This window comes from Phalangium opilio, unplaced genomic scaffold, assembly GCF_054372755.1.
Source record: "Phalangium opilio isolate 3A_F unplaced genomic scaffold, DU_Popi_V2 ptg000105l_1, whole genome shotgun sequence".
Classification (NCBI taxonomy): domain Eukaryota; kingdom Metazoa; phylum Arthropoda; class Arachnida; order Opiliones; family Phalangiidae; genus Phalangium; species Phalangium opilio.
This window is the reverse complement of record NW_028324207.1, coordinates 2,816,101-2,843,339: the sequence shown is the minus strand read 5'-3', so window position 1 is coordinate 2,843,339 and position 27,239 is coordinate 2,816,101. Positions and strand designations below refer to the sequence as shown.

General features: G+C 39.0%; 3 protein-coding genes, 1 long non-coding RNA gene and 1 pseudogene across 7 annotated transcripts in view; 3 read left to right on the top strand and 2 right to left on the bottom strand.

Moving 5' to 3' along the window:
• Positions 1–20,496, top strand: part of LOC149625257 (ATP-binding cassette sub-family C member 1-like) — a 175,447-nt gene extending 154,951 nt beyond the window's left edge. The window contains exons 2-24 of one of the 2 annotated variants that reach the window (XM_089852103.1): positions 10,109–10,664; positions 11,324–11,500; positions 11,618–11,731; positions 12,005–12,145; positions 12,205–12,324; positions 12,428–12,486; positions 12,831–12,956; positions 13,028–13,207; positions 13,382–13,556; positions 13,626–13,880; positions 13,935–14,138; positions 14,696–14,842; positions 15,521–15,590; positions 15,899–16,263; positions 16,529–16,696; positions 16,768–16,952; positions 17,600–17,699; positions 17,809–18,333; positions 18,402–18,601; positions 18,675–18,801; positions 18,914–19,488; positions 19,634–19,828; positions 20,179–20,496. In XM_089852103.1, the coding sequence (XP_089708229.1) occupies positions 10,620–10,664; positions 11,324–11,500; positions 11,618–11,731; positions 12,005–12,145; positions 12,205–12,324; positions 12,428–12,486; positions 12,831–12,956; positions 13,028–13,207; positions 13,382–13,556; positions 13,626–13,880; positions 13,935–14,138; positions 14,696–14,842; positions 15,521–15,590; positions 15,899–16,263; positions 16,529–16,696; positions 16,768–16,952; positions 17,600–17,699; positions 17,809–18,333; positions 18,402–18,601; positions 18,675–18,801; positions 18,914–19,488; positions 19,634–19,828; positions 20,179–20,290 (4,365 nt within the window). In that variant the 5' untranslated portion in view covers positions 10,109–10,619 and the 3' untranslated portion in view covers positions 20,291–20,496. Of the gene's footprint in view, positions 1–10,108; positions 10,665–11,323; positions 11,501–11,617; positions 11,732–12,004; positions 12,146–12,204; positions 12,325–12,427; positions 12,487–12,830; positions 12,957–13,027; positions 13,208–13,381; positions 13,557–13,625; positions 13,881–13,934; positions 14,139–14,695; positions 14,843–15,520; positions 15,618–15,898; positions 16,264–16,528; positions 16,697–16,767; positions 16,953–17,599; positions 17,700–17,808; positions 18,334–18,401; positions 18,602–18,674; positions 18,802–18,913; positions 19,489–19,633; positions 19,829–20,178 lie in introns of both variants that reach the window. The other variant, XM_089852102.1, reaches the window with a different exon arrangement.
• On the top strand, positions 128–1,627 carry LOC149625260 (uncharacterized). Its single transcript, XM_089852123.1, has one exon. It carries the CDS (start codon positions 128–130, stop codon positions 1,625–1,627), a length of 1,500 nt encoding a protein of 499 aa, XP_089708249.1.
• Positions 4,502–7,660, top strand: LOC149625259 (ATP-binding cassette sub-family C member 1-like). Of its 2 annotated transcripts, XM_089852104.1 has the most exons (8): positions 4,502–5,232; positions 5,286–5,441; positions 5,513–5,697; positions 5,885–5,984; positions 6,098–6,622; positions 6,698–6,897; positions 6,983–7,109; positions 7,226–7,660. In XM_089852104.1, exons 1-8 carry the CDS (start codon positions 5,023–5,025, stop codon positions 7,520–7,522), a joined length of 1,800 nt encoding a protein of 599 aa, XP_089708230.1. In that variant the 5' UTR covers positions 4,502–5,022; the 3' UTR covers positions 7,523–7,660. The 2 variants fall into 2 exon arrangements, with proteins under 2 accessions (XP_089708230.1, XP_089708231.1); XM_089852105.1 differs by lacking the exon at positions 4,502–5,232 and having other exon boundaries at positions 5,290–5,441; positions 5,518–5,697.
• On the bottom strand, positions 10,728–13,752 carry LOC149625258 (uncharacterized). Its single transcript, XR_016374585.1, has 2 exons — positions 13,619–13,752; positions 10,728–13,544 (listed from the first exon to the last, which is right to left on the bottom strand). It is a non-coding gene; the product is annotated as an uncharacterized LOC149625258 (long non-coding RNA).
• LOC149625256 (cytochrome P450 2F2-like) lies at positions 20,255–26,713 on the bottom strand (annotated as a pseudogene). The gene is made up of 8 exons (XR_016374588.1): positions 26,619–26,713; positions 25,850–26,052; positions 25,661–25,767; positions 22,126–22,427; positions 21,956–22,065; positions 21,637–21,892; positions 20,818–21,005; positions 20,255–20,715 (listed from the first exon to the last, which is right to left on the bottom strand). The product of XR_016374588.1 is annotated as a cytochrome P450 2F2-like (transcript).
• Positions 26,714–27,239: the final 526 nt, after the last annotated feature.

Here is a 27,239-nt window from a genome sequence, read left to right as displayed (position 1 = left end):
CGTTGCTTCGCTTAACCAATCCTTAACATTGGCGACGGACGTACGAAACGAACTCGCATCACTATTTTTCGCATCACGACCCCGCGTCAGACACCAGTTAACAACCACACCGCAAAGTATCGTAACAATGGCCAAGTCACAAACCGTTCATGGACAATTTCCAACTTTCAACCCGGACGCGGACCAATGGACAATCTACTCCGAACGCCTCGAACTATTCTTCCTGGCCAACGGCGTCAAAACCAAACCAGACACGGCAGCGAACGCTGAATACAACACCGAAATTCTGAACCAGAAACGCGCCATACTGCTCACCGCCATAGGCACACCCACGTATACGCTGCTACGTACCATCATCGCCCCGGAGAAACCGAACACCAAGTCCTACACGGAGCTCGTCGACATTTTAGCAACATACTTCGAACCAACCCCGACCGAAATCGTCGAAAGCTGTAAATTTTACAAGCGCGACCGAAAACCTGGCGAATCTGTCTCCGAATACATCGCAACATTACGCAAGTTATCCGAACACTGCAATTTTGGCACAACGCTCAACCGCATGCTGCGCGACCGTCTGGTCTGTGGTATCAACGACGAACACACCCAAAAACAATTGTTGGACATCGAGAACATCACGCTAGAAAAAGCCGTATCCAAAGCGCTTGCCATGGAAACCATAAACAACGACATCCGGACCATCAAAGGTCATCCGGACGACTCCACTATTAATCGGATCACACCATACCTCCAGCACCAACACACGAAGTCTACCCAACCTCCCGCGGGGGCGCAAAGGCCACGTGCATATAACGAAAGACCCATACGAACGTCAAATCAACCTTGTATTCGGTGTAACAGTAGAGAACACTCAGAATGGGAATGCCCTTATAAAGCATATACTTGTCGAAGTTGCAACACCATCGGACATCTTTCGAAGGCCTGTCGAAAAACATTACGTAAATACAATCAGCTAGATGCCAGAAGCCGCTCCGATCGACACCTGCATCCATACCGTTCCATTCTAATAACGACCCCAAACGACTCGGATCATATCAACAGGATCCACAACGTGAAGTCATCAAATCATCTCGAAAATACCGTCCCTACCGCCCATGAGCACATGCCGGAATACGATACGTTCATGATACAGGATCAGCAGGAAGCAGTCAACACTGTGAAAAGCAGCCTCGCCTCCTTGCCGCACAACACCAACGACATCATCTTCTGGAATAGCACACAGGACAAACCACCCCCAGCGGTGAGAATAACCTGTTTAATCAACAACACACCACTATCCTTCCAACTCGACACCGGTTCTGGATACACCATTGTGTCTCAAGCCGTCTTGTCAAACACACTGAACTACAACGGACCATTAGCACCTGGACCTGAGCACTTGACTGGATACACGGGACATCCTCTGGACATGAGGCCAAATAATGGTCGACGTCACCTGGCATGGAAAAACCTTGCAGCTGCCATTGGTCGTAGCTGGCGGAAACAAACCCAACATAGTGGGCCGCAATTGGATTTACACAGATCTCGGGATACTACCGAAGCCAGAAAATTGGGTAAACAACGTATCAGCCTGTCAGGAAAACTTGGAGGAGTTACTTGCGAAACATGAAGAGATATTCTCACCGGGCATGGGTTGTTTGAAGAACGTCAAAGTAAAATTACATATACGCAAGGACGCAACCACCCCTCGTTTCTATAAGGCCCGATCGGTACTCTATCACCTGAAGGCCGACGTTGAAGAAGAACTGCGACGCCTAGAGAACGAAGGCATCATAACCCCAATTCCATTTGCTAATTTTGCCATTCCTATCGTTCCATTACGAAAGAAAAACAAGAGTGTACGAATATGCGGTGACTTCAAAGTCACCATCAACAAAATCATAGACACTGAAACATATCCTCTGCCCAGGGTGGACGATATATTTGCGAAGCTGGCTGGCAGTAAGGTATTCGCCCGTATTGACATGCGTAACGCCTACAACCAACTGGAACTGGACGACACATCAAAAAACTATGTTGTTATTAACACTACAAAGGGTCTTTATCGTTACAATCGCCTCCCCTTCGGCGTGTCCTCTTCGTCGGCGATATTCCAAAGACATATGGAAACATTATTACAAGACCACACTTCAACCCATCCCTTCCAAGACGACGTGGTTGTCGGTGGTGTGAACGACCTTGACCTGTTAGAAAAATTGGAAGAATTTTTAAAACTTTTAAAGACGCCGGGCTCAAGTTGAACCGAGAAAAATGCCAGTTTATGAAATCATCAATAAATTTTCTCGGCTATCGCTTGGACGCCGACGGATTGCACCCGCAAGAGGAAAAAACTTAATGCCATCAAGAATGCACCTGCACCTAGAACGTTAGAAGAGTTAAGGTCATTTCTCGGCCTCATAAACTATTACTCTCGCTTCATTCCGGATTCCGCCACGTTACTTTCACCATTGTACGAACTACTGAATAAAGACACCGAATGGAAATGGTCCCTCAAAGAACAAAACACCTTTGAAGTCGCAAAACGCGTAATTCAGTCATCCGACGTAGTAATTTTGTTTCACCCAACGAAAGAAATCATCTTGGCATGCGATGCATCGCCTGTCGGCCTGGGTGCAGTTATCTCTCACATAATCGACGGCATCGAAAGACCAATTGCGTTTGCTTCCCGCACATTGAACTCCACAGAAAAGAACTATCCACAGATAGAACGTGAGGCATTATCCATCATCTTCGGCGTCACGCGTTTCCGCGACTATCTGTTGGCAAGCAGTTCACACTCTTTACGGACCATAAACCACTCACCACAATTTTTTCGGAAAATAAACCAATTCCACCAATGGCTGCAGCGCGTTAATTTTGTCGGCGTATGATTACAAGATCATGTACAAAAAGGGCTGTTTACACGGAAACGCGGACGCCTTGAGCCGGTTACCGCTTCCAACGCCTGACACCGAACCACCACTACCGACTGAGCTGGTATTTTTGATCCGCGCCGGAGACAAAGGCCCAATTGACGCACACGCCATGCGAGAAGCAACCATGAACGACCCGCTGCTCCAGACAGTCGCCAAATACACCAGAGAAGGCTGGCCCAAGAAGTCCGCGTCTTTGTCCGAAGATTTGAAGAAATATCATCGTCGAGAGCACGACATATCTACGGCAGACAACATACTTCTGATAGGCAACAGAGTTATTGTTCCCGCGTCGCTCCGTCAATTGGTCAAAACCGACCTCCACAGTACACATCAAGGGTCACGATCCATGAAGGAAATAGCGCGATCAAAGGTGTGGTGGCCGGGCATTGACGCAGAACTCGAGGAACTATCAAAAACGTGCGAAACATGGCGAAGTCACGCATCTATGCCAGCGAAACAGTTTTCCCCTTGGCCGCAAGAGTCTGCTCCATGGCGAAGGGTGCACGTTGATTTTGCTGGACCCATAGAGAACAGATATCTGCTGATCACTGTCGACTCCTACTCCAAATGGATAGAAGTAGACATTACGAATTCGACATCTTCTTCAACAGTCATCAGACATTTACGACAACATATGTCACGTTTCGGAATAATTCCGCTATTAATTTCGGATAACGCCCCGTGTTTCACTAGCGAGGAGTTTCGCGAATTTACTAAGAACAACGGCGTCACTCACGTCACAACGGCACCTTATCACCCCGCATCCAACGGCCAAGCCGAACGATCCGTCCAAACCGTCAAACGGACTCTGCAGAAAATGACAGGTGGATCAGCCTACGGAACGGAACTTCTCAAGGACGGCCTATTAAAATACAACGACGGTTCGTTAGAATGGCGAATTTCCCGGATACTGACAAACTACAGGAGAACACTCCTCAACGGCGGCCCATCTCCCGCCGAAAGAATGTTCAATCGCCCCGTTTTGACATCTCTTGACCTATTTCACCCGGACCAAAACAAGGCGAGCGAAGAAACTAAAATTCACGACTTCGACGCACACGAAGGACAACAAGTATACGCCCGAAATTTTGGTAAAGGTGAAAAATGGATAACCGGTCACATTATCGGTCGGAAAGGTCGCGTTATGTACACCATCAAAATCCCGCTCGTACGGCTCCTCGACCTCGAGTCGTCGGCCGCTTTTTCACCAAGGGAGTGTTTTAGTCGTGAATGTTTACGTTTTAACAATTTAACATTAAATCATGGCGTTTGTGTCAGTACTGAGACAAAAAATACACGAACTCAATGCAATTTGCCGATATTGATAAAGAATGCTAAAGATAAGAGTTGTTATTGTGACTTGAAACGAGAAAATTATACAACAGCTAAATCCAATCCACTGATCTCTTAACTGTTTTCTTAACCGAGGCTACTGAGCGAAATATTCGGCTGCTTACATAGCTCCGATATCATTGGCTAGCTTCCACTACACGCGCTTCCGGGAAAAACTGGAAAGAAGAGTAAATAAGATTTTCGTTCCCGTGGCGGCCGTAGAGCGTCGCATATAATTGGGAAGCCGGCGGCGCGGGAGAAAACGCTGGAGTATAAAAATGAATTGCCTGAGTAACTTATTGGGAGCTAACATATTATTAACTCATGGCTACACTTTAAGAAAATTGCACAAATAGAATGGCAGTCCGTTTATTATCGGACTTCCGCGTCTAGGTTCCGTCGTGACACTTTAATGTGTAATTGACTTTTGACTCACTTTGAACCATTAATGTGTCTTCGTAGGGAAAACGAAAGTCAGCACACAAACTTTCACGCATCTCATCTCGTTAATTTAATAGAATTTTCCTTAGTATCTTGCAATGTCTGAATTACAGCGTCACCCTTCAAATTAAATTGTAACGTTATTAATAAACTGTTTGCAGCTGTTGAAATTACGAATGCATCATTCCGTTGGAAAGAAGATGAACCAGCATGTCTGAGGGACATAAACTTCCAAGTGCCTCATGGGGCATTAGTTGCCGTTGTGGGCCCAGTGGGCTCTGGCAAGTCTTCCCTCTTATCCGCGTTGGTTAGCGAAATGGATAAAATTGATGGTCAAGTGAAAGTAAACGGTAAAGTTGGGTACGTCACTCAGCAGCCGTGGATCGAAAACACTTCTCTTCGAAAAAATATCTTGTTCATTGACGATTTCGACGACGACAAATATAAGAATGTCATTGAGAGATGTGCTTTAGATTGTGATCTCAAGACCCTCCCCGCTCAAGACGACACGGAAATTGGAGAAAGGGTACGTTTCGATCAATGCAATTGTTTTATCGTTATTAACCCGTATTTCAAAAGGGTATCAACTTGAGTGGTGGACAAAAGCAAAGGGTGAATGTGGCGAGAGCAATTTACCACGATGATGTTATTTATCTACTGGGCGCTGTTGATTCGCACGTTGGCAAACACATTTTCAACAGAGTGATTGGACCAAATGGATTACTTAAGAACAAAGTAGAATACATACAACGTTTTTATAAAACTGTTATTTAGAGTATCTGGTCAATTTATTCATTTTTACTAAGACCAGAGTTCTAGTGACACACAGCTTAACATTTCTTCGAGATGTGGACCAAATATTTTTCATAAACAACGGAGAGATAATAGAAAAAGGCACTTTTGATGAAATCATGAGCAGAAGCAGTCTAGTTAGTGATTTTTTCGCTCAACATATGAAAGATTATAAGGAAACAGTAGAAGAAGATCTGCAGTAAGTTTGTATAATTAGCTTCGAAGACGATTTGAGTGGAGGAATTGAGATCTACAGTTAAATATTTGTCCTTGTCTACAAGACCCACCCGAATCTTGCGCTTTCATTAGTGAATTCCATTCACTTAGGTCGAGCATCCGAGCTATCATATCCAAGTGAGACCTCGATAAACTGTATTATGTTTCAGAATTATTTCGGAAGTATCTAAGACAGCTGATGTTAAAATGAAGGGAACAGATAAAGAAAACGCCAAACTCATTACTAAGGAGGTCTTAAAAGAAGGAAATGTATGCATTTTAAGGAATTGACAATTGATTTATTTGTTTTACACTCTGGGGTCAAATTTGGCTTTAGTGTTGTAAAGGTCCCAAGTCGGGCCTATTCATTATACTTTTCATAGACTTCGCTTACAGTCTTCCGACATTATGCGACCGCAATGGGAATCGTAGGCTGTGTTGGGTTGTTTCTCATCAATTTAGTCTGTCCGTTGGTATATCAAGTAATGATCTACTGGCTCGCATTATGGGGGGATGACTCTAAAGATGGCGAAGCTGTTGACCCAGTTTTAAGAACAACCCGAGTTACAGTATACGGTGTGTTAAATCTCTGTGTAAGTGCTACATTGCACCTGACTGCCATTGTCTCCTTGTTTACCACTCTGAAAGCATCGAAAGTGTTACACACTGATATGTTGAGATGCGTACTGCGCTGTCCCATTTCGTTTTTCGATACGACGCCTGCTGGTAGAATACTGAATCGATTCTCGCAAGATATCGACGATCTGGACCAACAGATACCGAACTTGATTAGGAGTTGTATGCTAACGATAGTAAACGTTGTTGTAATGACCGTTGCAGCTTCAATTGGAGTGCCTTTTTTTATAATTGCATTTGCCGTGGTTTCTACTGCGAATACATTGCTTCAGGTAAGAATGCAATTGAACAGCAAACAGAAAATAAGCCAGCTTTTGGATTTGACAAAGTTCTGGGGTTTTACTCAGCGTTTTTTCATGGCTTCAAATCGTCAATTGAAAAGAATTTACGGAACGAAGAACTCATTTCTTTTTTCCCACGTGTCTGGATCCGTTGCGGGCTCTTCAGTCATCAGAGCTAGTAACGCGGGCAATAAATACGAAACAAGGTTTCTTCAGCTTTTAGACGAGAGTACTGCAGCCAATTACATGATGAGCATGTGCCAAAGGTTTGCCAATGATAATAACGCAATGAATATTGTAATGATTTGTTTTGTGATATCTCACCATTTGATAAATGGTAATCCTTAAAAGGTGGATGACAGTTCGATTCAATTTACTGGCAAATTTTTTGATATTCTCTTCGTCACTTTTTCCTGTTCTAAGCAAAGGAACTATTGCACCTGGTGTAGTTGGATTTGTGTTGGTTGCATCTACAAGTGTAAGAAAATACAGCTCTTCCAAACTGGAATAATATTAAATTCCAAAAAAAAAATCCAACTATGTTTCTATATATGTGGTTCGGATGATATACTTAATTATAAATTTTTTGATCAGCTAATAGGTATGCTAAAGTTCAGTGTAGTCCAAATAACCGGCTTGGAAACGCAGATCGTGTGTGCGGAGCGAGTTCACAAGTACTGTCATTTAGAGTCCGAAGCGGAATGGAATAAGCCAAATATTCCGTTATCTCCCCAATGGCCTGAATGTGGAGAAATTAGTTTTCGAAACTACAGTACCCGATATCGTGAAGGAATTGATCTCGTATTGAAAGATTTGAATTTCACGATAGAGGCCGGTGAAAAAGTCGGTGTAGTCACGTGGGTAGAACTGGAGCCGGAAAATCATCGCTGACCCTATCCCTGTTTCGTCTGATCGAGGCAGCAGCTGGCGAAATAGTAATCGACGGAGTGAAGATCGCTAATATCGGGTTATTCGATTTGCGATTGCGTTTAGCTATCATTCCCCAAGACCCGGTTCTCTTTTCGGGTACATTGAGGATCAATCTCGATCCTTTCCGCAAGTACGGCGATCCGAGTCTCTGGTCCGCTCTCGAGCATTCCCATTTGAAACCATTCGTCAAAGGCCTTGAAAATGGACTCGATTACGCCGTCAGCGAAGGCGGACAAAATTTGAGGTATATAAATTGCGCCAACATTTGCAAAACATACATTAAACGATAAGTGATATGTGTAATGATAAATGCTTTGCAAACTATGGCGTGTAGTAAAGTCTCGCTTCAAGCTCTCGAAAGTTATTAATATACATGCTTCAATGCGGTTTCTCTTTAGTGTTGGTCAACGTCAGTTGGTGTGCTTAGCTCGTGCATTATTGAGAAATGCTACAATTTTAATATTGGATGAAGCAACAGCTTCGGTGGACATGGACACTGATGCTCTCATTCAAGCGACGATTCGGAAGGAATTTGCAACGTCAACGATTATCACCATCGCCCATAGAATCAATACAATCATGGATTATGACAGGTATGCAATTTGATGGGAATAGGCTGAAGCTATGCTCCGACGTTATTCTTAAATTAATCCGTTTTTGGTTTAGAGTAAATTATACAGTAATGAATTCTGCATTTATAAATTCACCATTACAGGGTTCTGGTTCTGGACCAAGGATGCGTAGCAGAATTGGACTCTCCGAAAACTCTTCTCAAGAACGAACAATCGCTATTCTATGAATTGGTGAAAGACGCCAAACTTTTATGAGCTTTAAAAGCTGAATTACTTCAGTTGTGACCTTTTCGAAATGTAAATAGTGAACATGTAGTATCATTTGTATACGGTGAACCTGTAGAACAACTGAAATGAACAAATCAAAATTTTGTTAAAATTTAATAAAAACAATTAAGCCGCTTAATAAAGGTTAAAAGATGGATGATATCCCGTAATTTCGTTTTAATGCTTTTTCCGTTGTTTCCTAGTAATCTGCCATCGTGGAGCAATGTTTGAGGATACCGAGCTTCTTTCATTTCATTTCCAAGAAAGTTACTGCTGGGTAAATGCCAATGGAAAACGTCATAGAATTAAAACTAGATGGCCCGAGTCACGTGTAAACTTCTCAACATATCTCCTTATCTGTTTAACCATAGGCAAATCCTAATATTTAAGTATCCATATGTAGGTCTTTGGTGGAACGTCTCCCGCCCATTTCTTTTTCGTCAACACCTCCACGAGATCGGGCGCCAAATCTCCACGAGCGATTTTTCTTTCGTGGCAAAGAAAGAAATATAGATCAGGTGGTATGACTTTCTTGACTAATTTTTTAGTTTAGGGCCTCTATTTTTATTGTGGGGCGTTTAAACCACTAGCAGCGACCCATGCTTTTTTAACCGGATAAGGAAGTGCAGTTCCACTCCTTACGCTACTAATTTTTTAATGAAAAACCAGGAGAAAGTTGATTCGCTTTTTAATGTTCTTTTGTTGGGAAAAATTACAGATCGAAAACCTGGCCAACAATCGAAGAGATTTGTTTTTATTCCATTCTCGTGTATCATACTAAGAAAACACTAAATTCAAAGCTTTCACGACGGTAGTGTTTCATATAATTTTATACGTGGTTGGGATGAAACGGAGTTTAGATTACAGGGAGTCAGATACCATTGAGATGCAGGTATGGCAAGTTAATAAACTTCTAATAGTTGGCGAACTTCACCCTCCACCGTCAACGCCCACTGTGGGTAAGTATCTGAACGGCCACGCTCTGTCCCAATGGGGGGGGGGCTGGCTTCGTTGGTGCCCCTTAAAGATAACACTTCTACTACACAGTGGCTAAGCTTGGTAAAGGCTAGTTAAGTCAAAGGCAGGAACCAATCGGACCTAGTGCATTAGGTCTAATTGGTTCCTTTCTTTGGCAAGATAAAATTCGTGTTCAGAAGGTTAGCCAGAATGTTAGGGGTGATTGTTTTAACATTTTAGCTCCATGAATAACCCCTAGTTAAGCATCGGTTTATTGAATTCGCTCAGCAGTTTTTCGATAAAATTGGAAATGATAAAGAATAAGCATTCCAAAAAATTTAAGGCGCCAACTAACAAACTACAACTTAGATTTAAAGTCTTTGAAACTCCCTTCTTTCCGGGTTATCTGTCTTATCATATTGTACGAAGGACAAATGCACTAGGAGTAAATCAAAACAGTAAAAGTGACGAATGCGTTTTGTTTAAAGCATTTTAGGCACTGAATTTATTAATATCATAATTACTACCAACTCTCCTATAGTTTCTACCAACTACTATTATTAAAAGCCAATTAGGTTTTACACATGAAGTACGTAACATGTGCCTGGGCAAGCCACACGATATATTGTAAGCTCCTAGGAAAGAACCTCCCCACACGCGGAGGAAGATAATTCGGTAACGCTGCTCCTTCCGCCGTCTCTATCTTAAGAACCGATTTACCAGGTAGGTAAGTTCGAGAACTACTATAAAGACCGAGTAGGGTCTCTAAAATATTCTTTAGATAAAACTATACACATTACCAAAAATTATTTGGGAGCAAGGCACGAAGATCTTATCAATCTGGGTACCTTTTTCTTGGACTATTTAAGACGGCGAGTATCAGTTTTGTTACTAGGCATATTTTCTGTTATGTGTAAAGCCTAATCCGCTTTTGGTATTATTGTTAGAGGCAGTTTCTCTCCAAGAAGACGTTTGTAGATCTGGCTTACTCTTAGTTAATCTACTCTAGCTTGGGTTAATGGCTATAGAAAACGTTTTTGTACAAAGTGTGATAACGTTTTATCGTTACGTTAAGTGCTTATCATTTACAAACAGAATAATATAAATAAAATAAAATCTAGTAAGTTTAGCGAGATAGTTAAGCGATCTGCCGTGGAGAGATTCGGGCAAGGAAAATTTATATTATAACTTGAAGAACGCTGTAAGAGTTTTTATTAGAGAAATGATATGATTAACGGATTGGGCTCAATTTGGTTTCAAGAATGTCGTCGCAAATTTTGGATAACTTTTGCCAATCGTCTTTTTGGGTAAATTTTTTTAATATAAGCATTGATTTAATTATATTTACATTAATAAAATTAATACTCATCTACAATTTAAAAAATTTCTTTTATTAAATCTTATATTTTATTATCTGAAATACATAATACAAAATGATTTTCAAACCGAAGAGGACGCTTTTAAATTTGAAAATCGTTCACTTCATAAAGTTAAACTTAGTAGTTAATCTGTATCAGAAGTACAATTAATTTAAAAAGATAACGGAAAATCCAAGCCCAAAAGTGATAAGGCCAGTCAGTATATAGGTTATATAAAAAACCTGTATACTAAATATTAGTTAAATAGGTCGAAAGACGAGAACTTTATTCCATAAAGAAGCTTTTTTACTGTTCGGGCTGACAAAATAAAAGATGGGGGCAAATCGAAACCCTAAAGATATAGGCCTAAAGGCCGCCTGTAGCATATAGAAAATCACTGTTCTAGATATTAAAAAATCGTTTGAAAAGCGTTAACGTTATTTCATAAAGAAGGTTTTTTTACATTTCTAGACGCCATTTTCCAAGATGGCATTAGATTGGAAAAATAATATTATTGATTTGTGCGTTCCTAACGTTACTGCGAAAATTTAGACTTTTAGTTAAAACCGTTTGCGCTGTGTCGATTATAATTTTTTTATCGATTTCAGGATGCCAACTTAACTTGGTACACCGACAACCCTGATTTTACGCCATGCTTCCAAAATACCGTCTTAGTCTGGGTGCCATGTGGAGTATTATGGCTATTATTTCCCTTGGAAGTAGCCCTGGTATCAAGAACCAATCAGAAGCCTTTGCCCTATTCCATACTCAACATTACGAAAATAGTAAGTCCTTTCATGATAAGTTGACCGGAAATAAAGTAATCATGGAAAGAAGAAGATAAACGAATGATAATTTTATATATCGCAAAAAGTATAAATGATTCTCTTTGAATATTTTAGGTTGTTTTGATTTTATTGGCAATTCTAAGTGCGATGAAGCTAGCGAATCAGGTGTATCATGATGATTTTCAGACGGTCGACAACGTGGCAGTGGCAATCAAATTTGGAACTTTTGTAAGATGAGATGCAATTGAAGAAGCAATTTAGCACTAGTAGTTTTTTTTCTGGCGTTCATGAATGATTTTTTTTCTCACGCCATAAATATACAAAAAGTAAAACTAGTTAACCAACTAGTCAAAACCCATTACAGTGCTGTATATATTTCTATATCAGAATTTATGAAAGAAAATTGCTGCTCAAATGCGAGCAAAAGAGTTGAACAACATCTCCCCTTGATGACTCGTTATTATAATTAAATCAGTCAAGTAACGCTATTTATTTTCTCAGGTATTGGCGCTATTAGTTGCAATTTGCTTTGGTCGAAGAGGAGGGGTTGTTTCGTCTGGGGTACAGTTTCTATTCTGGTCCCTCACGGCAATTAGTGAAGTCATTATCTTCAGATCAAGCATCATGGATAACTACTTGGAGGTCTGTAAATAGCTTACTTTTGAGAAGCCGATTTAAATGGTCGTACTCTCTTTCATCAGAGTGGCAGGAAGGATGATTTTGGCCTTATAATAAAATCAGTAAACATTCCCTTGGTACTGTCGATGCTTATCCTAAGCGCCATGTCAGAGGGCGCTTCCGATGAAAACCAACTCAATAATGTAACGGTGGATCAATTCTTTTGGCATGATGATAATTTGCCTTTGTCTCGATACTTTTCTAATTCTGCATAGCTATTTACGGTTTCGTTTTCCAAAAATTTAGAAATCACCGGAAGAAGCAGCGTCTTTCTATTCACGCATGGTACATTCGTGGCTCACGAGGTAAAGTTATTCGTAACAAAATAGTTCCGATTAAAGTCAGCTATATATTACCAGCAACATCTCTGAGGTTGTTATGAAATCATCTGCTAGTCATCAACTTTGTGCTACAAGGATACATATAAAACCATAGAACTATGAACAGCTATCTTAGTTTTCCAGGAGCTCCAACTTTTCCAGGGTGTCATAATGCACAAGCCAATGTGGCTACAATCTGAGGAACCCTGGGCCCGGGAATAATTGGGGGAAAAAAAACTAAAACACGAACACTACTGCTAAATTAATTCTTTGAAAGATATCACGTTTTAAATTATTTCTTTTTAACTTTAAGAATCTATCGTTTTCAGGGCTGTGTGGAATGGTTGGAAGACTACTCTAACACCATCTGATGTATACGAGTTGAATCATTCGGACAAAGCTTTAACCGTGTCGAGTAAATTTGAAAACTATTTGAATTATAAACCAAGTACAATGTACGTGTCAAGATTCATTCTATAGACATTTCTTAGCCTTTTTTCTTAGTTATTTCAACTTATATCTCTAGTGACTGTGAAGAGGTAGAAATGGAAAGCCTCTTGAAGGGAAGTAGAAGCAATGCTAATAAGCAAGGTTTCATTTCCATCGAAATGGCCTGTTTTAAAACAGTGTGGAAATTAATTTTGGCAGGCGCCATCTTGCAATTTTTGGCAGATGTGGTTCTTTACGCAACACCATTTATGATAGGGTACTTTCAGTTTCTTTTTTGTAGAACTTTGCATTGTTGTTAGTTTTGTAACTGTTGTTAGAGTATTAGATCAGTTTACGATATTAGATTACGCATGCTTAAATAAGGGTGGAGAATATGTTTTAAACCTATATGAAACATGCCATATCATACGAAAAACATCCATACTTTTAGTTTACTGATTTCATTTGCTTCGAGCGACGAACCTCTTTGGAAGGGTGTATTCTACGCATGCCTAATGGGGCTCACTGGAATGGCTAATTGTTTGCTACTGGAAGGTGTTGGCATTATCTACACCAGATTTGGGCTAAGACTGAAATCGGCAACCATGCATGCCCTTTACAAAAAGGTCAATCTTCATCATAAGTAATTGGTATTATATTAATACTAATCTATGGTTTTTTTACATACCTCACAGGTGTTACGTTTGTCCAATATCGATCGAAGTGATATGACTATGGGAGAAATTTTAAACACAATTTACATCGATACAAGTCGATTCGTTGTTCTCGCAACGCAACTACCATTTCTGTGGTCCATCCCTGTCCACCTTCTTCTATGTTTTTACTTTTTATACAATGAAATTGGTGCCTCTTCTTTCACGGGCCTTGTGGTTCTTCTCTTGACTATTCCATTCTCTGTTTTAATTACCAGGAAATCGAAAAACATTCAAGTAAGATAAAGATAAATCAGATTTACACTCGAATATCTTTGCCTTATTTCACAGACTTTGCAAATGAAGGTAACTGACAAGAGAGTCAAAATGATGAGTGAAATACTGAACGGAATTCGTGTTTTAAAATTGTACGCTTGGGAAAGTTCCTTCCAAGAAATTGTGTCCAATTTAAGGAAAGAAGAAATTTCGTTCTTGAAGAAACGAGCACATATATATGGCCTCAGTTTCTGTCTTGGGGCTACTGCACCATATGTAGTAAGTCCGCATTTAGAACACAAATGGAAGGGTTCAATCGATATTATTCACATTGAGTGTACTGTTCACTATACTTGGGTTCCGATGTGTTTTCTCTTTCGTTTAGTTAATACAAAATAATAAGCAACTCCAGCAGAGCAGCTCATTTTTTCGCCTATAAATATAGTTCTGAAAATAGTGCAGTGTATAGTTTCTTCATTCACCCTCCCCGGTAGAGTATAAAACTAATGGCTCTGGTGGTAGGTCAACAGAGTATGCTACTAAGGAATAGAACTCAAATTATCTAAGGTTCAACTGAGATAATCTGACACTTAAAGGGACTGTAAAGAAGTTTCATCACACATAGCTACGTTAATGTCACTTGGCTTCTAAGTTCAAATAAATTAGGTGTGACGGTTTCTACAACTCCTCCCCTTTTATTCAAGCTGAAAGGCCCAGAAATTATTTTTTAAAGATTCCAAATAGAATACTTCTATGAATTTCTGCTATAAGCCATAGCATAGGAAGGCTCATACCTTGGAGTTGTGTTACTAATGTTCCTATTATTTTCTTTCAAGGCTGGTCTATGCTGTTTTGCCACTTTTGTTCTGATAGACGATGCGAACGTTCTCACTACCAGGAAAGCCTTCGTTTCATTTCAGTTACTTCGCATAGTAACTTCAACAGTGTATAGTTTGCCACAATTAATTCAGACTTTAGCTTTGGTTGGTTAAACTCGGAATTTATCTCACTTTTCAGAAGGAAAGTAGTGCCAGCGCAGTTTGTTTAAAGAAATTATTTAATAACAACATAAGTATGTCGGATGACAGTCTGTTTTTCTTTCCAGTGGTGTTTATCCTACATATGGGTGAGGTATAATGTTAAGGAGTTTATGAATATGTTACCTATCCCTTTTCCCCTTTGACTCAACACTCTAGATCCTCCATGCCTCAAATAAACCAACCTCCCTTGCCTTGCGGAGACAGGCTTGAACCGAGGAGGGTGTATACACCTTCTTTGCTTAAAGACTGTATTCATTTGAAACTAGAACCTTTATAAAAGGGTGAAGTGGTCCTCGCAAACTGTGATCACTATCTCTAAAATAACCAAACTCAAAATGAAACGAAAACTCACAATAGGTCATAAACTTACTAAATTTTGGTTTGGAGACAGTTTAAATAGGAGTTACTATAGCAAATTCAAAACCAATCTAGGAATAAATAATAAATTCCTTGTATGTACCATTTTCAATGATAACCTGATATCTGCCATTGGCCAGCCATTTAGTCCAGCCAAACATTAAGAACGTAATAGAACACGAGAAACCGATGCACTGGCACTGCTTTACTTCGTTTTAGGAATAGAGAATGTCATATAACGTTGTATTTTCACCATTGTTACAGACAAAAGTTTCTATTTCAAGAATCAGTAAAGTTTTGAATTTCACTGAAACCGATGAATATACTGACAAAGGTAAAACCTCAAATGACGGAAAATATGGTAAATATATTTTCATCAGCTTTGAATGAAGCTACAAAGAAATTGGAAAAATTCTCAGCTTCGAAAAATGAAAGGCATGAGTGGCTAGTTTCACTTTGGAGATATTCGTTTTAACTTAAGAGTTCTGAAACCAAACAATGCAATTAGAAGTGAAATTAGAATATTAGCTCAGAACAAAAATTCACTTTTATTTGCTGAATTTAGAACGACTAGCTTTAACGCTATGGCATGATTTTATGTTAACTGGTACTGCGTTTTCTATATTGTTGAATTTCTATCAGCTATTGAAGTTGAGAAGGGAACATTCCGCTGGAAAGAAGATGAACCAGCATGTCTGAAGGACATAAACATCCAAGTGCCTCATGGGGCATTAGTTGCCGTTGTGGGCCCAGTGGGCTCTGGCAAGTCTTCGCTCTTATCTGCGTTGGTTAGCGAAATGGATAAAATTGATGGAGAAGTGAAAATAAACGGTAAAGTTGGGTACGTCACTCAGCAACCGTGGATCGAAAACACTTCGCTTCGAAAAAACATCTTGTTCATTGACGATTTCGACGACGACAAATACAAGGAAGTCATTGAAAGCTGCGCTTTAGATTTTGATATCAAGATCCTCCCCGCTCAAGACGACACGGAGATTGGAGAAAGAGTATGTTGTGTCATGGATAATAAAGACCAGGATAAGGAGGTCGGGGGAGAGCTGGCCGCGCTTTGGTACAAACAGGGTATGTTCTACTTCCGGAAAGCTGCCTACTTCGTCCCACGCATAAGCGGAAGTTAGCGTGCGCCCCCCCCCGCACAAGCACGGCGAAGAGCGATGCAATACGGAAGGCCTACCTTCCGATCCTTCTCTTTATTATTTATAGTTGTGTTCAATGCAATCATTTTACCGTTATTGACTCGTGTTTCAAAAGGGTATCAACTTGAGTGGTGGACAAAAGCAAAGGATAAGCGTCGCGAGAGCAATTTACCACGATGATGATATTTATCTACTGGACGACCCTTTGGGCGCAGTTGATTCACACGTTGGCAAACACATTTTCAACAGAGTGATTGGACCAAATGGATTACTTAAAAACAAAGTACAACACTTAAAACTTCTTTAGAAAACTGTTATTTCGAGTATCTGGTCAATTTATTCATTTATACAAAGACCAGGGTTCTAGTGACACACAGCTTAACATTTCTTCGAGATGTGGACCAAATATTTTTTATGAACAACGGAGAGATAATAGAAAGAGGAACCTTTGATGAAATCATGAGCAGAAGCAGTCTAGTTAGTGACTTTTTCGCTCAACATATGAAGGATTATAAGGAGACCGTAGAAGAAGAGCTGCAGTAAGTTTGTAAAATTAGCTTCGAAGACGATTTGAGTGGAGGAATTTAGATCTACGGTTAGATATTTGTCCTTGTCCAGTCCAGGGCCGGACTGGCTAAGTGGGCAGGATGGCAAAATCCAACGCGTCCGTTAGCTATTTTTACTTTCGGTACCACAAGCCATGGACGGAATAGAGGTTCTTGCTCGCAAAAAATTCTTTAAAAATATATCTGAGAGACTGAGATGTGGTAAAAATTGTACATAGCAATAATACCCTAACGTCCTTAACTACAATGCAAATATTGGGGACTGTTGAACATTTCTTGGGGGCCGCGAGGCTATAATGTCAACAGAACAGTCCGCTCCTGCCCTTGTTTTAAAAAAAATTAAGTTCAGCTAGCTAATTGGACCAAGTCATCTTGCGACTTATTGCCACTTATCTAACGCTTTTACAATGCATAGAGGGGTGGTGGCTAGCCCCTATGCCACAGCTAACCGACAGCGCCCTATACTAACTATTACCGTTTACAAGTGCCATCTGATTCATGTGCTCTAAACTTGTCCGATAATGTCTTAATATACTTCTAGTGAATTTCTTTCCATTAGATTGAGCATTCCGAGATTTCATGTCGTAGTGCTGATCTCGATAAACTGTATTATTTTTCAGAATTATTTCGGAAGTATCTAAGACAGCTGATGTTAAAAAGAAGGGAACAGATAATGAAAACGCCAAACTCATTACTAAGGAGATCTTAAAAGAAGGAAATGTATGCATTTTAAAGAATTGACAAGTTATTTGTTTGTTTAACGCTGGGGTCAAATTTGGCCTTAGTGTTCTAAGCTCCCAGTCGGGCCTAATCATTATCCTTTTCATAGACATCTCTCACTGTCTTCCGACATTATGCGAACGCAATGGGAATCGTAGGCTGTGTTGGGTTGATACTTAGCAATTTAGCCTGTCCGTTGGTATATCAGGTAATGGTCTACTGGCTCGCATTATGGGGGGGTGACTCTAAAGATGGCGAAGCTGTTGACCCAGCTTTAACAACAACCCGAGTTACAGTATACGGCGTGTTAAATCTCTGTGTAAGTGCAACAGGGCATCTGGGTGTTGTCATCTCCTTGTTTATGACTCTGAAGGCTTCGAAAGTGTTACACACTGATATGTTGAGATGCGTACTGCGCTGTCCCATTTCGTTTTTCGATACGACGCCTGCTGGTAGAATACTGAATCGATTCTCTCAAGATATCGACGATCTTGACCAACAGATACCGGACTTGATTAGGAATTGCATGTTAATGACAATACACATTGTGATAACGACCGTTGCAGCTTTAATTGGATTGCCTCTTTTCATAATTGCATTTGCTGTTGTTGTTGCGGCGAATACATTGCTTCAGGTAAGAACATGGATTTGACAAACTTCTTCTCGAGTGAATACTGACCATTATTAATTGGTCTTACTTAGCGTTTTTTCATGGCTTCGAATCGCCAATTGAAAAGAATTTACGGAACGAAGAACTCGTTTCTGTTTTCCCACGTGTCTGGATCCGTTGCTGGCTCTTCAGTCATCAGAGCTAGCAACGCGGGAAATAAATACGACACTAGGTTTCTTCAGCTTCTAGACGAAAGTACTGCAGCCAATTACATGATGAGCATGTGCCAAAGGTAAAAATTGTTTGTCAAAATTTAATGACACTAACTCAATGATTTGTTGTGAGATTGGTTACTATCCTTAAAGGTGGTTGGCAGTTCGATTCAATTTACTGGCAACCTTCTTGATATTTTCTTCGTCACTCTTCCTTGTTTTATGGAAAGGAACTATTTCATCTGGTGTGGTCGGATTTGTCTTGACTGCAGCTATAAATGTAACAATTACAGCTGCTCTTATCTAAATTAATATTAAATTCCAAAAAAAATATTCCAACTATGTTTCTATGCATGTTATTATTCATAAATATCCTATTTCTCTTTCAACAGATAATTATTGCTCTTAAGTACAGTGTAGCCCAAATATCTGGTTTGGAGACGCAGATCGTGTGTGCGGAGCGAGTTCACGAGTATTGTCATTTAGAGTCCGAAGCGGAATGGCATAAGCCAAATATTCCGTTATCTCCTCAATGGCCTGAATGTGGAGAAATTAGTTTTCGAAACTACAGTACCCGATATCGTGAAGGAATGGATCTTGTATTGAAAGATTTGAACTTTACGATAGTTGCCGGTGAAAAAGTCGGTGTAGTGGGTAGAACGGGAGCCGGAAAGTCATCGCTGACGTTGGCCCTGTTTCGTCTGATCGAGGCAGCAGTTGGCGAGATAGTAATCGACGGAGTGAAGATCGCTAATATCGGGTTATTCGATTTGCGATCGCGTTTAGCTATCATTCCACAAGACCCGGTTCTCTTTTCGGGTACATTGAGGATCAATCTCGATCCTTTCCGCAAGTACGACGATCCGAGTCTCTGGTCCGCTCTCGAACACTCCCACTTGAAACCATTCGTCAAAGGTCTCGAAAATGGACTCGATTTTGCGGTCAGCGAAGGTGGACAAAATTTGAGGTATATAAATTGTGGCAACATTTTCAAAACAACATGCATTAAACGATAAGTGAAATGTATAATCCTAAATGCTTTGCAACTATGGCGTGTAGTTCGAGCTCTAAAATGTTATAGATAAACATGCTACATTGCGATTTCCCTATAGTGTTGGTCAACGTCAGTTGGTGTGCTTAGCTCGTGCATTATTAAGAAACACGACGATTTTAATACTGGATGAAGCGACGGCTTCGGTGGACATGGAAACGGATGCTCTCATTCAAGCGACAATTCGGAAGGAATTTGCATCGTCGACAATCATCACCATCGCGCATAGAATCAACACGATCTTGGATTATGACAGGTATGCAATTTCATGGGAATGACATAAACAAATACATCTAGTTGTTTGCTTTTAACTAATTAAGTGCTGCTGGCCCCAAAATTTATGATATTTGAGTTATATGGCCCCATTTGTTGTCCTAGAGATAAGATGTGCGTTATTAACCACTAGACGTCGCGCTATACATACTTCATAGTAGTCAAAACATAAGCAGACGAAGTTTCTATATGAAGCATGCGAGAATGGTATCAGAAATTAAAGCTATGCTCCGACATTCTTCATAAATTAATCTGTTTTTGGTTTAGAGTAAATTATGCAGTCATGAATTCTGTATAATATAAATTCTGTATAATATAAATGTATCATAATAGGGTCCTGGTTCTGGAGCAAGGATGCCTAGCAGAATTGGACTCTCCGAAAAATCTTCTGAAGAACGAACAATCACTATTTTATGAATTGGTAAAAGACGCCAAACTTTTATAAACTTCAAAATATGAATTACATCAGTTGTGACCTTTTCGAAAATTAAGTAGTGAACGACGTTTAATATCATTTGTAAATGGTTAATCTGTCGAACAACTGAAATCAACAAAGTTTCCAAATTTTGGCAAATCAAAAGCTCAAGTGTTTTAGACTAATATTGTTAAAAGAAATAATTCCAAGAAAAAAATAAATGTTAAATATTAAAATATGGTTGCGCATTATGTGTTTCACGAGGAAATATTGACGGTTTCAACGTTTTTCAAATCTAACAATTGAATGCTTTGGAACGTATGCGAGTCTTAATTCGCCAGTAAAATCTTGCAGACCAGATTTCGGTGGCTTAATTTTAAATCTTTGAATAATATTACTCAGGCTTAAGAAAAGCTGCATTGCGGCCAGTCTTTCACCTGGACACATTCTCTGACCTGAAACAAGATGAAACATTGTTTATTAAATTAAACATATTGGATTGCTTTATAAATGACAACATCAACTGAGGTATAGAAAATTAATCAAGTATTTATTACCGTAAGAAAAAGGAATATGATTTTCAGGCGTCTTGACTTGGGTTCCATCCTTGATAAAATATCGTTCAGGTTTGAATTGCTTGGGATTTTCCCACGTATTTGGATCCATATGAGCCGCCCAAAAGTTGGCAATGACAGTGGTGTTTTCCGGTATGTCATAACCACCAACCGTAGTGTCTCGTTCGGTTCTGAAACATTAAAATGAGAACCACATGATTATCACCTGATAAATTGCAGACAATTTAACCGTTATGTGGCGTCTTTGGTTCGACAGTTCGAGTGCGGGGTTGAAGAATGTGGGTTAAATAAGTTGGCTTATGAGTAACTTCTTTAATGAAGAGACAATGGGACTTCGGTTCATTTACTACTACTACTTCCAATAGAGTCACTAGAGTAAGGGTTTTCCTGCTATCTCTTATCTAATTTGCGTACGTTCAACACCATACGATCTTGCATACTGATGCAGTAAATAGAAGAGATAGAGATAAAGTAGCTAATGCCGTCCATTAGCAAGAAGGAGATGAGGAAGGATGTCTTCAATGTTCAGTCCAGTCTTCAGAAATTCTAACATACGCATGGACATTCTAACCGGTCTATACCTAAACGCTGCATAATGTGTGAGCTTCTCCTGGTGGCAAATTTACCGGAATCAGAAACCATCGCTTACTGTTATTCCTATCCCGACCCGTAACCTGATTCCACGAAGGAAGGAAATCACAGTAGGTCATGCCTCGATTCTGCTCTGGAGGTAGCTCAACTGCCTCTTGAATTTTGTCTCGCATGGGGATAAAGCCGATACTAACTTATGTTGATACTTACCTCCTTACTGCATTTAGGGGAAAAAGAGTCTTTTTTCTTTGAATTTCCATAATTATCGCGTTAAGGTAGGGCAGAGACTCCCTGTCACTCCAGCCAATCAGCTTTTCTGTTCCGCAAACGTTTTTAATTTCTTGAAACGTTTTCTCTTGGATGTCTTGGTGTTTCGCCAAAAGCATGAAACTCCATTCCAAGGTTACGCGAGTAGTTTCACTACCACCCAGTAACATAATCTGCGAAGTCCCATTCAGTATGTCGTCTGTGCCATGAAAATAAACAGTAAAGACAAGTGCAAACCAAGACAGCTAAAAACATCACTTACCTGTAAACATATCCTCGCCGTTTCTTCTTTTAATTTTTGTCAGAGAGTAGTCCATGAAATCAGTTAAGTGATTCTCATCTAATGATGTTTTATGATCTTCAATCTCTGCACTTTATATTGATGGAATATGTGAAACCAAAAAGCTTAGTAGTGATAATATTGTAAGTTACCACAAAGCGTCTTCCATATTGTTAATTGCTTTAGTAGCTCCTTTCATTAATGGAGCAAACCTCAACCAGAGACTTTTCAAAGAAGGAAAATAAGCGTGAATAGCCGACGCAGAAATGTAGCGTTGCATGTAGATTTGGTAATCGTGGAGAATTTTGGCCATTGGTTCTCCTTCATCCTAACGTTTACCGCAAACCATGGAGTAAATGACGTTGTCCATACCCGATGACAAGAACTGGTATAGATCAACATCTTCCTCCGGTGATAGCGCGTCAAATTTTGAAAGCGTTCGTTGCAGCTCCAACTAGAATTGAAATTCAAATATATTTAGTGCGAAGTGTTTATCATGAGTTGTGAGAAAACTAAGGAGATTAAACATTTCGTGATCCATTGGGGTAACGTGAATTGCTTGGAACTTACGAAAATCTATGACGTTTCACCTACGTCACTTCATGACAATCTATATCTATCAACTTTACCACTGACACAATAAGCAAAAACCCTGCGTTGTCGCATTATTAGTTCTAACTAAACTACAGAACGCGACAATTTGCTAGAACTGTGAGCCTTTGTCTAGGTTAATGAAAGTCAATTTGATGATAACGTATATAGGCTTCATAAAAACTTAACGAAAAATGTTTCACCGGCCTCTCTTTTTGAGAAAATTATCTTTGAAATAGCGAAATCTCGTAATTCACAAAATCTGGGTAACTCTTCACTGTTAGAAAAGAAGGTGTTTCATGGGTGTTCGGAAATACCTTGAGGTGTTTATAAAATCTTTTTGAGTGTTTTTTAACTGAGATGGTGTTTCCTCCGAAAAAAGGTGCTAGTTGACTCTTTTAAGGTGTTTTTTAAGGAAATGGTGATTCACAGGCACGTAGACACACCTTTAGGTGTTAATTGACCCTTAGTTAATATTTTTTTAAACGGAAATAGTGTTATTAATATAAATCTGTTCGAATGGTGCGAATAAACACCTTTGGGCTTTACACATTTTTAGCTGATATGGTGTTTTTTAAGTGAAAGGTTATTGATATGAGCTTAGAGGGAAATAATCTACTAATTCTACCTGCATAGCGAAGCATCCTAAAAATATCCCAAAGATTTTAAAAATCAAAATTATTTTATATTTCTTAGGACTAGCTTATTCTAATATTTGAGGGAATTTATACTTATTTTGATTTTTCAATCATTGCAAAATAATTCTCGAAGAGTTAAATATGCTGGAATGTCTTGGATTTAGAGTAATTCGTAAAAAATCACTTGAATTTCCCCTTGACACAGGTTTTTATCTCTCAGAGTGACGATGACGTCACGGAGAGAAATTACACTGGACGTATCTGTGTGTCTCAGATGAAACAAAGCTTTATAGCTACACAACTACTAAAAGAATCGTAATGCCGAAAAATATTTAAAATATTTCCATTTAATATTCTGCAAAAAGAAAATATAATCGTTTTGTAAGAGATCTTATCATCCTACTCGCTTTATATTAACTTTGATATGCGTGTTGTGTCTCGATTCAGATGCAATCAAAACACCTATATCAGAACTTTTGTAAATTTTGGGTATATAAGGTGATTGATTCACATTAAGAGATAAGAAATGCGCAATTGCGTGAACCTTTGGTGGAAGCTCTGCCATTAGGAGGCTAGACGTTTCTCATGTCTCATGTGTGGCGTATGTGGTGTACACCAAAAACTAGTGCATGGTGTTGTTGTTAGAAACCATTAAATACCGGTTGGCGTTGGGTGAAACAATTGGTTGTTAGACAGCAGATGAAGATGTAACGGATAGGTAATAATTGACGTTAAATAAGATGGATATAGCAACGAAGAAACATTTTCCGAATTTCTGTATACTGCGAAAGCTGTTCGGAAATTACGAACACTTTTGGTTAGATTTGCCAACTGCAAACGCGGTGACAGACAGACACACAGACACGTCCAGTACAAAACCTCTCCGGGACGTCATCGTCACTCGGAGAGGTAAAAATTCTACTTCATTACGCTATCGCCGCACTTGTATTTCTAATGGTATATACCACATACACGCTAACTGTACTTATTGTCTTCTGACAACACCATCATATAGTCTTCTGTGTATACCACATACACGCCAATCTGAGACTCCATTATCATAGTTGGGATTAAGATGTACGCGCGATCGGGTTAAGTTACGAGAAACGACTAGCCTCCCAATTTCAGGGCTTAGACCAAAGGTTCACGCAATAGCGGTTATTCCTACCATTTTTGAATCAATCGCCTTATTTACCCTTACTTTCCACAAATTGTGAAAACAGTTTACGCTAGAAGTCAAACGTCAATAATAGATATGTTTAAATTCATTTTAAGAATAACGGTTCTTAAAACCACTTAACTAGAATTAAGGTAAAATACTGACGATTAAAAAAATTAATATCATTTATATTTATTTAAATATTTAAGATAATTTTCTTTCTTCGGAACAACACAAGTGAAAGTTTATATAGAACGAGTAATGAAGATTGCATCCGAATCGAAACACTACACGCATATCAAAGTTAATATAAAGCGAGTAGGATAAAATTATCTCTTACAAAACCATAACATTTTCTTATTGTAGAATATTAAATGAAAATTTATTAAGTATGTTTCGGCCTTACGATTCTTTATGTTGTTTTGTAGCTATAAAGCTCTGTTTCATTTCAATATTCCAAGAAGATCTTTTATATTAATATATCAAATTTGGTGTTTACTTTTTAATTCAGCTTTACTACATTAATATACAGTGTAAACATGAAATTAAACTTTCCTAGTTACACTGAATGTTACTTTTAAATATTGTGGTAAGCGTTGTTCGGATTGGTTCCTTGAATTCTTGTGTCTTTGAGAAGGTCTTGACGGTTCACAGTGAGCCGAAAATTAAATACACATTTGAATCAGGTCCTTAAATAGAACTATTGAGGATATACAGTAAAGGTTAAACGTAACCATTTCACACGCATATCAATTCTTACACAGTTGAATAAGGCTTACAGCAGAAAAAACGTTAACCCTTAATCCACTGATCCAGCAGATTTTGAGCGACTAATCTATGGTAACTCATGTGTTTTGAAAAAATAAATTTCAAAAAACACCTTTTACGGAGTCTATAGACACCTTTCTGGTATAATTATAAACCTCTATTAAGGGTTTTGTTTTAAACCTAACAGGAATTAAAGAGCACCAACGTCATTGGAATTTAAAAACACCAAATTAGTTTCAAAAAGACCTTTTTTTAAGGGTTTATAAACACTTTTTCTGGCATTAATATACACCTCTATTCAAAGCCATTAAAACACCTAACAGAATTTAAAAAGCACCTTCAGAGAAGGTATTATTTCGCACCTTTTTGAAAGGTGCGTATTGACATCCTCTCGAATGGTGCTTTTAAACACCAATAGAGGTGCTCTTGGGGATGCATTAGGAAACACCTCTAAAGGTTTCAAACAGTTCCATTTTTTTTAACAGTGTTCAGATGTGGTTCACCCGTCCTAATTGATAAACTATCTTTTACCTTCATAATTTCTTCTCCTTTGCCTTTTCCCATTCCAAGTTCCCTCAGAATAGTTTTTTGAAATCTCATGTGCTCAATCCAGGGCTTTCCATTTAAAGTAAAAACACCTGTATTGAAATATCAAAACGATCAGTTTCCTCAATTTTTTCTCATTTATGCTTGTAGGTTTTTAAAATATATTTAACTCACTGTCGTATTTGTCGGTAAATTTTAGGGCATCAGAAGGTCTTCCTGAAAAGTCATTTTTAGAAAAAGCTTCTTTTATTGAGGCAATGACGTTCAAGATTACGGTGTATTGTTTTCCTAAATATATTCTAATGGTAAAATTGTGTTTAATTAATTGCTGTGTTGATTTTTCGATGGAAAGTCCTTGATATATCCAGGGACAGATTTAATTTTAGAAGTAGGAATGGAGAACGGAGTAATGTGGGCGCGCGTCAAAGTCCCGGACCCCTTTCCATGTGACGAAGGGGTATGAAAGAAGAGGCGGGTCATAGCGACAGAGGTAAAAAGGAATTACTTATTTTTCGCCGTCCCCGTCAGCAACGTCATCAATACGTAGTTCAAGTGAGCCAATAAGATAATTTGAACCTTTCGTTACGTGTTGGAGGGAGAGGCTCTTTACTGGGTTAAGAGTCGGACTGAAGTAAATACTAAGCGTTCTCCATTCCTATTTTTAAAATTAAATCTATCCCTGATATATCACAGTAAATCTAAAACTAGTTTTACCCTAGCCCTAAAAGAAGTATATAATACTTCTCTTCGTGAGAAGTGTAATACAAAGCGGATCAATTGTAACATTATTCTTCCCAACATCATTTTACATTTGAAACAACCGGCGTGTTTTATTCAGTGCTGTGCGAGTACTCGATAAGACTCGAGTACTCTATAAGATATTTTCTGAGACTCGAAGAAGTTTCGAGTATCAGATTAAGGCTCGATAAATACTCGAACCTACTTTTGGAAGACCAAATTTTCTAATATTTGTAAACGTGCAGATGTCTCGAAAACCCTTGGGGTGATGCCCAGCCATTCGCGATTTCTTAGCCACATCGTATGATGTACATCTACGATGAGGCTCTTAGTTTGGCCTGCCCTGGCGGCATAGTAGTGTCCCACGGTAAATGCCTTTGGTAGTATAAAATTTTTCGTTCGTCATTGAAGGGGAGTGAATGGGAGAAAACTGTGGTGAGGTGATATTTTTCGTTAGTGTATTTTAAAAGGTAGGGAATTATAACAGCAAGTTTAAGAATTAGATTTATTTGTACTAGTATAGTTAAACATTGAGAATTGTGTTTTACTCGAATTGTGTTTTTTGCTCGATATATTTAAAGCGAGAGAGAGCATTATGGTATTGCCTTAATTTAAATTGGAGGTTTAATACTCCCTTTAAAATTCCTGTCACCCGTCGACAATAAGGGTTTCACGCTTTTTATCCCGCTCCTCTATTTCAAAATTCAAAGAAATCAAGGGAATATTTAAAAATCAAAAGGAAGCATATACCTACGTTATATTTAGAACGGTTTTAAGGTGGTGTTTACTATTAGAAGTTACGTGTATTTTCTATAAATCGAGAAGA